The sequence below is a fragment of the Lethenteron reissneri genome, chromosome 30, assembly GCF_015708825.2.
Source record: "Lethenteron reissneri isolate LAM-NWPU_2019-01 chromosome 30, ASM1570882v1, whole genome shotgun sequence".
NCBI classification, from domain to species: Eukaryota; Metazoa; Chordata; class Hyperoartia; order Petromyzontiformes; family Petromyzontidae; genus Lethenteron; species Lethenteron reissneri.
In genome coordinates this window covers 6900912-6913890 of record NC_083808.1, presented here as the reverse complement: position 1 = coordinate 6913890, position 12979 = coordinate 6900912, and the positions used below count along the sequence as shown (strand labels likewise).

The 12979-nt window shown below is 42.0% G+C and overlaps 1 protein-coding gene across 1 annotated transcript in view; it reads left to right on the top strand.

Moving 5' to 3' along the window:
- LOC133349466 (endosome/lysosome-associated apoptosis and autophagy regulator family member 2-like) overlaps positions 1–5578 on the top strand; it is a 36578-nt gene extending 31000 nt beyond the window's left edge. Inside the window, 6 exon segments of the mRNA XM_061562949.1 lie at positions 1015–1114; positions 1482–1583; positions 2007–2133; positions 2867–3045; positions 3677–3842; positions 4412–5578. Of these exon segments, the coding sequence (XP_061418933.1) occupies positions 1015–1114; positions 1482–1583; positions 2007–2133; positions 2867–3045; positions 3677–3842; positions 4412–4462 (725 nt within the window). The 3' untranslated portion in view covers positions 4463–5578.
- The last annotated feature ends 7401 nt before the right edge of the window (positions 5579–12979 follow it).

Here is a 12979-nt window from a genome sequence, read left to right as displayed (position 1 = left end):
TTCCTATTTTATTAGCCGCCATTGGCTAAGCTCGCAACTATGAGGATGCGATTTTTCCCACCGTAACCCAGGCAGATCACTTGGTTTTCAATAATTTTATGGCAAAGTAAAGCTTCCGAATGAAAAATAACAATACTTGCTACTGGGACTACGTATTTTATGACGATAATGATGATAATACGAATACCACTGTTTTGAACACACTTGGAAGTATATCCATCATGGCGATGGAGTAATGATATTAGCTTGTGTGCTGATAGCTTGATGGATTATTGTCACAGTGAGACATGGCAATGACTGCTCCCTGCCCCCACTCCATAGCTCTAACCAGGCCTACCACCACCCCGATCACTACCCCGATCACTACTGTGGCACATTAGGAATGGACCACTTTTTAAATTATTTTCTCGTGCAGCAATGGAGCAAAGTGTAATTTTCTGAAGGTCCTTATGTGCTGTGCAGTACATAAATGCACGTTGTGTACACTGTGATACTGAGTCGGGCCTGTAGGTGGCTGGCAGGGTTATTGAGTAACCTGACCTGTACACCAGTCACGTGGTTAATGGCGACTCGATTGAAAATGGCTGTGTGACATACATGCATTTTACAGATTACCATAATAAATGTGTTTGTTCTCGATTTGGAGCACCTGCCCACGTCCTTCATTTCGAATGTGCAACACTACCACTACCCCATCACTACCCCAACTCCTATCACTACCCCGATCTACTACCAATATCACTATCACTATCCCTACTATCACTATCTGTATCACTACCAATATCACTACCCCACCCCTCCTTAACCTCTCCCACCTGTTCACCATAACAACACCACCACCACCACTTTTAATAACCCACCCTTTATCTCAACCACTATCATTTGCTGGAAAGAGCCTTGGAATGGGGCACGATGTAAATCTGTATAAAATAAGATACGATGGCTGTTGATAATTGTTTTAAAACCTAACTGTGTAATCCAAGGTCTTGTATCCATCATTTTATTGTCCTGCAGGGGCAAGAACACAGAATACACTTGACGGAATACAGGCGCCTCTGGAGTTGTTTCCCCCAAGTGACTACCCCTCCATCCCGGACATCATACATTACTACAGGTGACAGACACTTGGATTATGTCCTCTCTGCTGTGTCTCATGGCTATACTGATGGGTGCATTGGGTTAGATGTTTAAAAAAAAAGTTGTTTTGTTTAACCAGGTGGATATTTCACCTCGAGACCAGGATAGTTTAATTTGCGAGAGTGACCCGGGTCACCAGGCTGACAAGCGAGAAACCAAAAAAATAACAACCGAGGCGGTCTGCCGGCATGGAGGCTGTGACGCTTCAAGTGCGATGTAGTTTGCAAAGGGAAATTGTGCAAAGCCGACGGTCTGCGTGTTTCTCTTTAAGCCAGAATTAGAAGTGCGGCCTACGAGACCGATTGGGGTGGGGGCCATGATGACCGAGAGCTGTTTTCCTGCAGGTCGTCGGACACCACAAACTCCTGTCCGGATGGACGCGTCACCACCTTCCGGCTACGATGCAGCCCGGAAAGCACACACATTGATGACATCGCTGTGCCAAGGTAGAAACAAAGCACGGGCCCATTATAAATTAACCTCCCCGTCCCCACCTCAGCAATGTTATGAATTGTGACATATTTGACGTAGCTAGTAAATTCAAACATTACTACATTTTTGTAAAAAAATTGTGTTCTTTTATTCCTTGCTTAAGACAGGTTTGCCTAATCCATTAGGCTATATTTTCGATTACCATTTCACTTGCATCTCATTTGCATGAACCGTAAATAACTGATTCTCACATGCGCGATTCCATGTATGTATTGTGAGCACATGAATAAACATAATCAATGGATCGATGGATCATTCCATGCCTAACAAACAAATGAAATTACGGATTATATCCCTGGGGGGGAAGAGGGGGGGGGAGGGCAAGGCAGTTTTTGCATCGATATTTGGTTCTTATTTTGCATTGTTGTGTATTTCAGCAAATGCCCTGAAGGAACCTGCGACGGATGTACATTCCACTTCTTGTGGACAACTCCAAAAGTTTGCCCGCTCTGCAGAGAGGTTGACTACAAGAAGGTCACCGAGTCTTGCCAGGGCGGCACAGAGGTAAAGCGACATTAGTTTTGCTTAAAGCAATACCCCTGTGCTCTGGGAGGGCCGTCTCAAACCCTCCGTCTCCGTACACTCTATTGAAGTGTGCCTAGGATGCTTGCAGTGTCAACAACCAGGCTCATTTAGTTTTGAGAGTGCAAAATAAGCCGTTAAGGGGAACTATCTAAAATGAAGCAGATATGCAAGAACGCTTGTGCTTTGTTATGATCGTATTTTATTACTTGCTGAGAAATATATTTCATTTTGTATAACAATTGCAGAACATGAATCTAGATTGATAGGCTAATTTGCAAATGTATGATTTGAGGTATTCATCATCAAGTTCACACTAGGTTGTTAAAAACCACGGTAAAGGTCTTTAGACTGTGAAGAGGAGTGTTTTTTAAATCATTAATTTTATATCCGATTTATATAAAACAATGAATAATTCACTGGTTCGAAAGGCTGTAATTTTTTCCCCCATCTGTAGTTCGAATGCAGTCATCACATACTGAACATCAAACATTTGAATAACTTCCAATATAGTGAAGCCATCAGAAAAGCTCGCGGCAAATCTAACACGCATAGACACGCGGTCATAACGTTGCGTGTTATGGCCGCGTGTCAATGTATGTTGAATTTGTACACCGTACGTAGCCAAGCGTGCTAATCGGAGGCGCTAACCTCGATCCGTGTGACTTCAATTCGTGACTCAGAAAACCTCAATCCCTCACCCTCGTCTTTGCAGAGAACACGTTACGAGTGGAAGGCACCAGGCCGCTGCACGGGCGGAGTGTCACTTCCGCCCGAGACGAGAAACGTGTGTATGGACCTGAGCCTGTGGCTCAAGGTGGGCATCGGGGGCTCCATCCTCGTGGCTGTTGCCCTCGTATTCCTCACCTGCCTCTTCTGGAAGAAGAACAAGAAGTGAGTGCTCCGATTCGGGGGGAGACGCCGTCGCGGCCCACGTACGATAGGCCGTCCGCCAGAGGTCGCAACCGGGTTTTTATTCCTTACCCGTACCCGTACCTGGCCGCACCAGGGTCGCAAATGGGTACCCGTACCCGTACCCGGCCGGGTATGGGTACCCGTACGCTACCCATACCCGTACCCTACCCGAAATGAGTGACAAACGGTTGCTCACAAGTGACTCACGGCCTACCCGTACCCGGCCGCACCAGGATCGCAAACGGGTACCCGTGGTACGAATCTCGGAACGCGCAAGCGTAGTGCCGTTTTAAAAAAATATATTCTCCTCTCTGCAGAGAACTGCAGTGACACGACCGCACTCTATGATAGCCTGCACAACACGCCCTCCCACATGGCCTTGTGGGGGCCTCGAAACCGATAAAGTTATTTATTTTAAATTTCCCTCCGATTTAGTTTTGACGATGTACACGCACGTCCTCAGAACGGAATCGGAAGAAAAACTGATGACGTACCCATACGTCATCGGAACGAAAAACGGTCGATTGAATATTCTCACAGAATTTCACCTGAGTGGACGTGATGAACGCAAGACTGTGCACGACACGTCCGTGCTGTCTGTCCCGTGCAGGCTGGAGTACAAGTACTCGAGTCTGCTGATGAACGGCAGTGTCAAGGACGGCGGGGAGCTGCCTGCTGTGGACAGCTGCGCCATCATGGAGGGCGAGGAGGAGGACGTCATCTTCGCGAAGAAGAAAAGCAAATCCTTCTTTGGGAAATTAATGAACAAGAAGAAGGTGCCTTTTAACCACCAGAAAATTCACAAACTTAGCGTTGATATGTTCGTAAGCATTGCGAAAGTAAATACTCTCACCGTAGCTTAGAAGTGTGCGCTTTGCGTGGGAAGTCCAAATACTTGTTTTCATTCTTTAAGCGGAAAATGTTTTACACAAAATACTTGCTTGTGTAGTCCCATTTAAATATCTAATTATGTTGTTAGTTTGTGTACTCGCAAATCCATTTGGCCAAAGACTCAATGCAGCCCCTTTGTTAAAAGCTTTGTGACTCATTGACACTTTTCTGGATAAAGGATATTATTTCTATATTTATTTATTTAGGGTATAATTTCATGTGGTTGGTGATTCATAAATTGTGGTTAAAATTGTACTTTGAATCACAATGTGAAATTCACTATCACTGACCACCACCACCACCACCACCACAAATTCACCACCACAACCTCTTGTATGGGAGCTGAGCATCAGTTTGGGCTCGCCGTTGTGATTTTCTCAGTTTTACGGCTCAAAAACACATTTCCGTTCCAGAATTGTGGGCCTAACATGCACAACTTTTTGTTTCTTTACAGGATCCAGAAGAGGTGGAGTTTCAGTCTGTGCAACTGCAACTGAAGTCTTGAGTCATAGGTACTTTGCAAGTTTACATAAAGGTGTGCAATTTGTATTTGTCAGTTGCCATTGGTTCGTCCATTGCAGTACACGGCATCGGAATGTTTGCCTTGTTAAACGTTGTCATGTCATGCCTTGCAGCGTGAAAACTCTTAACAGCAGAATTTTTTACACAATCAAAGGTTGATGTTCACGGTCAATCGAGTTACTAGATATATGCATCAGGTGGGACTTTATAATTCCATTAAACCTATTTAGAGAATAATGTCGGGTGGTATGTAAGCTGTATATTGTTGGTGTGTTTCATACGTGCAAAGTTTGCTGTATTTTAATTGTGTATAAATAACACAGAATATCAGAATCCGAATATTTATTTAGACTGGAGGTATCCGATGACCTATAGAGCTCTTTTTCACAGATGTCCAGTAGGGGCGGATACGAACGTTACAACAACAAACAGTACAAAAACATTTTAGTAGTGCAAAGTACAAGAATAATAAACAAATCAACCCAAACATACAATACGAAGCCATCCCCATCCTACCAGGCAAAGCCCAGTGAGGTATTAACTTATTTTTCAGAAGCGACCTGGCCACAAATGATAACTCGACAAAGTTGGCCATCATTTCGATGCACGTTTGTAAACGTGGAGGGAAAAACGGACAGGATTCGGAGAAAAATACCCCGCGACCAAACTCCAAATATACATCAGCAGGCATCGGGGTCGGGATTGAACCCCCGACCTCCTGCATACCAGGCGAGGAAGATCACATCTCCTAGCCACCGTGGCACCCCTTTAACAAATAAATAAATGAGATCTATAGCCAAGATCAAGCATGGTCAGTCCTGAGGATATGTTATATGGTTTGCTGATGGACAAGTTGCACTGTTTTTATTTGTATCATAGTCTGTACAAACCCTTGTTAAGTCTGTACGAAACAGTGGTGTTTATGATAAATAACACATTATAACATGTGTTATTGCAAATGTTAAGCCATTGTAAAGAATGTGGGGTGGGGTGTGGTGGAAAATACTGACTCTACTGTGGGATTGTGTTTGCATATTTTATGGGCGTAATGTTAATTAATGCTTGGTTAAATTAATAAAAAAATGCAGCCCTTTGTCAATACGCATCTGGATGACTTCTCTGTGCCATGTCAGTCATCGGGACTGTTTGACTATACTTCACCCTTGGCGGTCAGTGAGGGTTCGTGAAGCGGGGACTCGAGACTGGTTGGCATTTCAATCGCCGGTGACGTTAGCCACGGCTGGAAATCAAACTCGGGTCACTGGGTTAGCGGTGCAGTGCGCAAACCGCTGCACCACCGCTCCACTCCAATACGACCGGGTTGTGGAACGTAATTCGCTTGGCATATGAAACAAATTGACATATGCAGAACAAAACTAGCAATATAGGATAAGTGCATTTCCCAGTAAAATGTTACGGTTGGATTAACACCCATCTGGTATAAAGTCATGAGAGAGTTTATTTTTTCACAAAACATCCTTGCTGCCTTGCCATGAATTTAAACATATTATGGTCCTTATTATACTTTTACACTCAAGGTACCATAGATTTCGTTGAGGTATGATATAAGGAAGTTAAGATATTGAACTAACATTGTACGTGTAAGCTTGTAAGCCAAGTTCACTATGTATTACTGAGCATTGTTTGGCTATAATCAGGAAAGGCTGTTCATCATACGTGGTGTAAGTCAACAATGGTTCCCCCACAAGGTACATTTTCACATACATTGGGGTTATTTCTGTGGTACCTGTAATAGACAATGTGAGTATTAAAAATGAATATACCTGCGCAGGTTTAATATTGTAATATGTTTTTACCATTTTATCTGGGACCAAAACTGACACCTTTATACAAGGGATCATGTTTGCAATAACCACAACACTTGCAGTCAAAATGAAAACAAAAAGAGACAACTCTGATAATGATATGCACCAGTGGCGGCTCCTGCAAAATCTCTCAGGGGGGGCAAATGTCTGGATGATTGATAAGGATAAGGTCCACCCATGCAATGGATAAATTAACAGCTTAAGCATGTAAAGGCAACTTCACTACTTTAATATTAATGAAAAATAAAGTGACTCTTACAATACATCTTGTTTGTTTCTATACTCACTATTATTACAATCCACTCAGTTTCTTTTATTAAAGATTCCACGAGGTGGCGACAAATAATATTGTTGACTGAAACGTGCTTACGTATGATGACGTAAGCACGTTAGGGCGAGCCCTCCCGGAAGCCATAGAGAATGCATTGGAGCGCCCGCCGTTCGAAAAAAAAAACATCTTTGAATGTAAGTCTATGGGAACACTCTGGGCGATTCTCAGCTGGAGGGAAATCGCCCAAAAAGAGGCGGTACTCCACAGAACGTGACATGACGCTGATTGGACTATATCCAGAGGCACAGTAACGGCTCGCGTCACTCTGTGGTTGAATGACATTGGTGGTGCGTCGCCCAATCGCCCTAATGAAGAAACCGCCCCTGATATGCACTGTCCTTGAAGTTGATTGGTCCACACCCGAGAGACGGCTTTTCTTAGAGCCCAGTCTCACCCTGGTGTTGGACCAGATGACGCCAAAAGGCGCACAACTCAAAAACAGCGCAAGATCAGAGTATTGAGAGCTCGGGGTGAAGCATTTACATTGAGACCTCCTTTGCCACATGATCCCTTGCAAACATGATCCCTTGTATAAAGGTGTCAGTTTTGGTGCCACTCTACTTGCCAACATCTTCCGGAAGACCTCTACCAACTTGCCAACATCTTCCGGAAGATCTCTACCAACTTGCCAACATCTTCCGGAAGATCTCTACCAACTTGCCAACATCTTCCGGAAGACCTCTACCAACTTGCCAACATCTTCCGGAAGACCTCTACCAACTTGCCAACATCTTCCGGAAGATCTCTACCAACTTGCCAACATCTTCCGGAAGACCTCTACCAACTTGCAACATCTTCCGGAAGACCTCTACCAACTTGCCAACATCTTCCGGAAGATCTCTACCAACTTGCCAACATCTTCCGGAAGATCTCTACCAACTTGCCAACATCTTCCGGAAGATCTCTACCAACTTGCCAACATCTTCCGGAAGATCTCTACCAACTTGCCAACATCTTCCGGAAGACCTCTACCAACTTGCCAACATCTTCCGGAAGACCTCTACCAACTTGCAACATCTTCCGGAAGACCTCTACCAACTTGCCAACATCTTCCGGAAGATCTCTACCAACTTGCCAACATCTTCAGGAAGACCTCTACCAACTTGCCAACATCTTCCGGAAGATCTCTACCAACTTGCCAACATCTTCCGGAAGACCTCTACCAACTTGCCAACATCTTCCGGAAGACCTCTACCAACTTGCAACATCTTCCGGAAGACCTCTACCAACTTGCCAACATCTTCCGGAAGATCTCTACCAACTTGCCAACATCTTCCGGAAGACCTCTACCAACTTGCCAACATCTTCCGGAAGATCTCTACCAACTTGCCAGCATCTTCCGGAAGACCTCTACCAACTTGCCAACATCTTCCGGAAGATCTCTACCAACTTGCAACATCTTCCGGTTTTTTCGTAAAGTCACGAAAGGCAAAAAATAAAATTAAAATTAATAAAAGTAAAAATAGAAATAAAATAATAAATCACTTATTATTATATTGCTAATGCCTGTTGGCGAAGCCCCTATAACGCATCACCTATCCGACTGAATTGGTTAATGTTAAATTTCGATTTAAAGCTTTCGTGACTGCAGGGATTCATCTTCTTGGTTCTTTCGGTAAAGTCACGTAGAAGGGAAATAATAAAATAATAAAATAATACAAAATTTAATAATTCTCACGACGTTTCGGCCACAACGCAACAGCCGTCCTCAGGTGAAGAACAGGTCTGTCGGAAAGACAGCGTCTGAAGGACAGACCTGTTCTTCACCTGAGGACGGCTGCTTGCGTTGTGGCCGAAACGTCGTGAGAATTATTTAATTTTTATTATTTTATTATTTCCATTCTACGTGACTTTACCGAAAGAACCAAGAAGATGATTAATGTTAGTTCACACATTCATTCACTGGGTTCAGTCGGACAGGTGAACCGAGCAGACACCAAACAAACGTTTTAAAGTTACGCAACTTAATTCTTTAATGCAGCCGGCGTTGGACTGTTTTCTTAAACACGCTAATTAATGATTCATTCTTGATCGTTACATTGTGGATTAAATATCGGCCGTTCTATAGGATCAAGTTTGGACAGATTTTTGCGTACCTACAACAGGGATGGCTCCTATACACGGACGTTGTTCATCACGTGACGATATTAACTGGCTGTATCGGATGGAGGAGGGTTTATGACAACACACTTTACACTTATGCGGCGATCTGAGCCAAAATTCTACAATGAATCATAACATTGGTCGCGAAAGCCTACTGCGGGTTGATTTGGTTAATGTTAGTTCACACATTCATTTATATTTGCAGTTTTAATACGAATCAATGTTTCCATATCAGGTGTTGCTACACCTGTCCAGGTTATATGACTCAAATCAGGGCTTCGTTGCTCATAGAATATTTTATGGGAATCCCCAAGACCCCGGACATTAATTTTAAGTATGATTTGGATTGCAAGTAAGGCGAGTACTCATAGGTTTTTTCGGTAAAGTCACGTAGATAAAAATAAATAATAAAAATTAAAATAATAGAAATAATAATAGAAATAAAATAATTTTATTATAAAATAAAAATAACAGAAATAACAATATTTTATTTCTATTATTTTTATTATTTATTTTTATCTACGTGACTTTACCGAAAAAAACCTAAGATTATGAATCCTTGCAGTCACAAAAGCTTCAAATCTAGAAGTAAGGCGAGTGTAAGGCGAAGTTTTTTTGAGCAAGCTATTTTGGCTTGTCAGTCTGCATTGCTTGCTGAGCATATCGCAGTGAAACAACGTGCTTTGCAATCAAGCTATTGCATCGAACAATCGATGCATCTGATTGTTAATCTAACGACGTGCGGATCGAATCTTTTCGATTGGTACGTGTTGTGATGAGCTGATTCACATCACACCTGCAGCCACTAGAGAGAGGCTACCATCACACAAACAATGTAAAACAAAACAGATTAGATTATTGAATCAAATCGTTACTGAGTGACGTAGCTTGTTTGGCATGGGCCCTGATGCAAGGGGTTCAATCGGGGCCCCCTTTCCCATTCCTATCCTGAATCTCAGCGGCCTTGGGCCCCCTCCAGTCTGTGGGGCACACTGAGTGGCTATGTCACTGCTGAGTTGCAAAGATGTGTCCCATCATTCACCCCGCCCCGACTCACTGAAGCACCAACTTTTGTGCACTTCTGCAAAGTAGCCAGCAAGCGGCACTGCGTCATCATGGAACACTCAAATACACGTGTTTTTTAAATTCCCTACCTCGCAGATATGTCATACAAAAATCCTGGTAAAGGTGTATTTTATTTATATAAATACATAAAAGCATGTTGCAGCAAATGCTGTTTTTAGTAATATTGGTATTTCATATCGTTGTGATGTAGTTAGGCATTTACAATTAATATTTGTGGTCTATGGAGGATGATACAATATATGTTATTGTGAAACATTTTAAGGCATGATTAATGTCGTAAAATATTTCGCTGTTAAAAATTTCCGACAGATTAATGTTTTTTGGCACCGTCTCATTATCCAAACAATGCTCGTCATTCAACAGTCTACCTTTGACCCCACCACCCCGGTCTGGTTTTCATAATAAATGTGTGAGCGCCTTTTTCCACGTCATTAAACGTTCTGTTTACTTAACAATAAAAGCAATGTGGACAAACTGTGCTGTCTGTAGATGTCCGTGTCTTTCTCTGTAATTATCGGGGTACAATTATACGTATTGTTTATCCTGGCACCCGTCTGTGATCGAGTTTATTTTTGCAGATAATTGTAAAAGCATTTTAGCGCCATTGTTGGTCTGATGCGCGTTAATTTATAACTCAAATATTCTAAACTGCTCCGTTTTTTTCTGTACATTACTGTCAGGCTTATTTAGATTTTGTTTGTTTTCAAAACAGCTCGCTTCAATTGGAAGTCATCGTTTACGTTGTTTATTTTACATTTAAATTCGTTGTTGTTTTGTTTGTTTTTCAAAAATTTGTTAAACTGTGGGAACGCGCTTTAAAAAGAAACCCGCATTAGATGTTGTTGTAGAGTTACAGTAGTGTTGTCAGTCTACTGTTTGCTGAGGGCCTACTCACATTGTGTCAATCGTATGAAATAGTTTGAACAAACGTCACAGCGCGAGTCTTTGCAGCAGAGGTGGGACAAAGTCATTGTTATGCAAGTCCAAGTCGAGTCTGAAGTCATCAAATTCATGACTCGAGTCTGACTCGAGTCCAAGTCACATGACTCGAGTCCACACCTCTGCTTTGCAGGTTGGTGAAGGAGAGGCCCCCCACTGATGTTAGACGGAGCCAGGAATCCAACTCAGGCAGGTTCATAGCGCAGTGCACGAATCACTGTGCTCCTCCTCCCTCTTTTGGTAGAATTAAATATTAAAAAAAACTGTATTTAGCATTGTTTTTAGTCTCGTAATTTTACTCACAGTTTTGTATTTTACTAATTCGGCAATGTGTCTAGTATAGTTATATTTTCAATGAAATATGTTAGTGTTGTTTCGATTATAGTGAAATTCCGCATGAGATATTGCCAAGTCTTATTTTAGCGCAAAAGATGACTCTCAAACCCAAATGGATTGTAATCTCTGTCAAACTGTTTTCCCACACGCTGGATTATATGCTGCCCCATGCATTCAAATGATTCATTTTATTTCACATCGTAAATTATAAGCAAGCTTTGTGCTTCCTATTCTCATAGGGCTGTCCACCCTTGTTAAGATTGAAGGCAGGAACATACGTTTGTGCGTGTGTGGTTTTTTTCTTTTTGTGAGCAGTAAATGTGCTTTAAAAGTTGCTGTGCGGTTTGCAATGGCTGAAACAGCACGTTCGTACGTTCACATGCCTTCTGTTCGTCTCAAAAAAGCCGTAGGAAGAAAATAAATCGGCTGGTGGCCACCAGGGCAAAGCTTCACAGAGGAGCGATATTTATCAGCGTCCCACACTCATAATCTCGGCCCTTCATCGCGCACGGGGGATCCAAAGGGACCCCAGTGCATGGGCATATATATATATATTTTTTGCACAAAACGGTTTGGACAAAAAGCAAGTCTTAAGCCTTGAGCTGGTGTTGACGGGAGAGGCAGCGTTTGTTGAGCTCTCTCTTCTGGTGAGAAGTTGGGGTCAATCGGCAGGATAAGAGGGAGACATGCCGCCACACTGGCGTATTGTTTTGTGCTTTCCAGAATTCCTGCTCAGGGTGTTTTTTTACAAGTCCCTTTAAACTGCTGCTGACTTCAGATGGTATGCATCATTTGATTTGGGGGCGGAAAACCGAACAGAATTTTCCCGAAAGTTTTTCAATTCTGATTTAAAGCTTTCGTGACTGCAGTGATTCATCTTCTTGGTTCTTTCGGTAAAGTCACGTAGAAGGGAAGTAATAAAATAATAAAAATAAAACATAATAAAATAATTCCCACGTAGACGCTGTCTCCCCGACAGACCTGGTCTTCACCTGAGGATGGCTGCTTGCGTTGTGGCCTAAACGTCGTGATAATTATTTTATTATGTTTTATTTTTATTATTTTATTACTTCCCTTCTACGTGACTTTACCGAAAGAACCAATAAGATTTTCTCAATTCTGTTACATCAGTTTCTCCTAAAATACATGTTGGGTATGTGCATACATTATTGGCTTTGGCCATGTGGAGACTTTAAAACCTCCACAAGCATTCTCCAAACAGGTTTTGTATAACACCAATTTTATAATGGTCCCAATTAAATCCCTCTTCCCACGGATATAAACGTGGCTGTTTCAAATGTGTAGCAAAGCCAGCACGTAGTTTGAATCTGAAACGCAGGTAATGGGGCCAGGTGTTTACAAATTCCTGCTCGGGTTGCATGGTAGCTAAGCCTCGACATGTTTGCGCTTTATTTTGTGAATTGGCGTCGATTATTTAAGCTTCTGGATTATATAGGGCCAGTTACTGCCAATCAAGATTGCTTGGTTGTGATAAGGAACATGTAAAACCTTCACGAAATTTAATAGCGGTGAAATGCTACAGTAGTGTTCATTCTGGAATGTCATTTCAACCGGTCTGATTTAGTTATATACATTTAACACATGTCTATTAAATTAATTCAAATACACTTACAGTGATACCTACTGGTTCATTGGTTTGGAATTTATTCGATTCTTAGCTGTGCTCATTGTGGCCATTTTCTAAGTTTGGGGAAAAAGAAAAAAACAACATTATGGAGTGTATTCTTGGTTCTTTCGGTAAAGTCACGTAGAAGGGGAATAATAAAATAATAAAAATAAAACATAATAAAATAATTTTCACGACTTTTATTATTAACTATTTTATTATGTTTTATTTTCTATTATTTTACTATTTCCC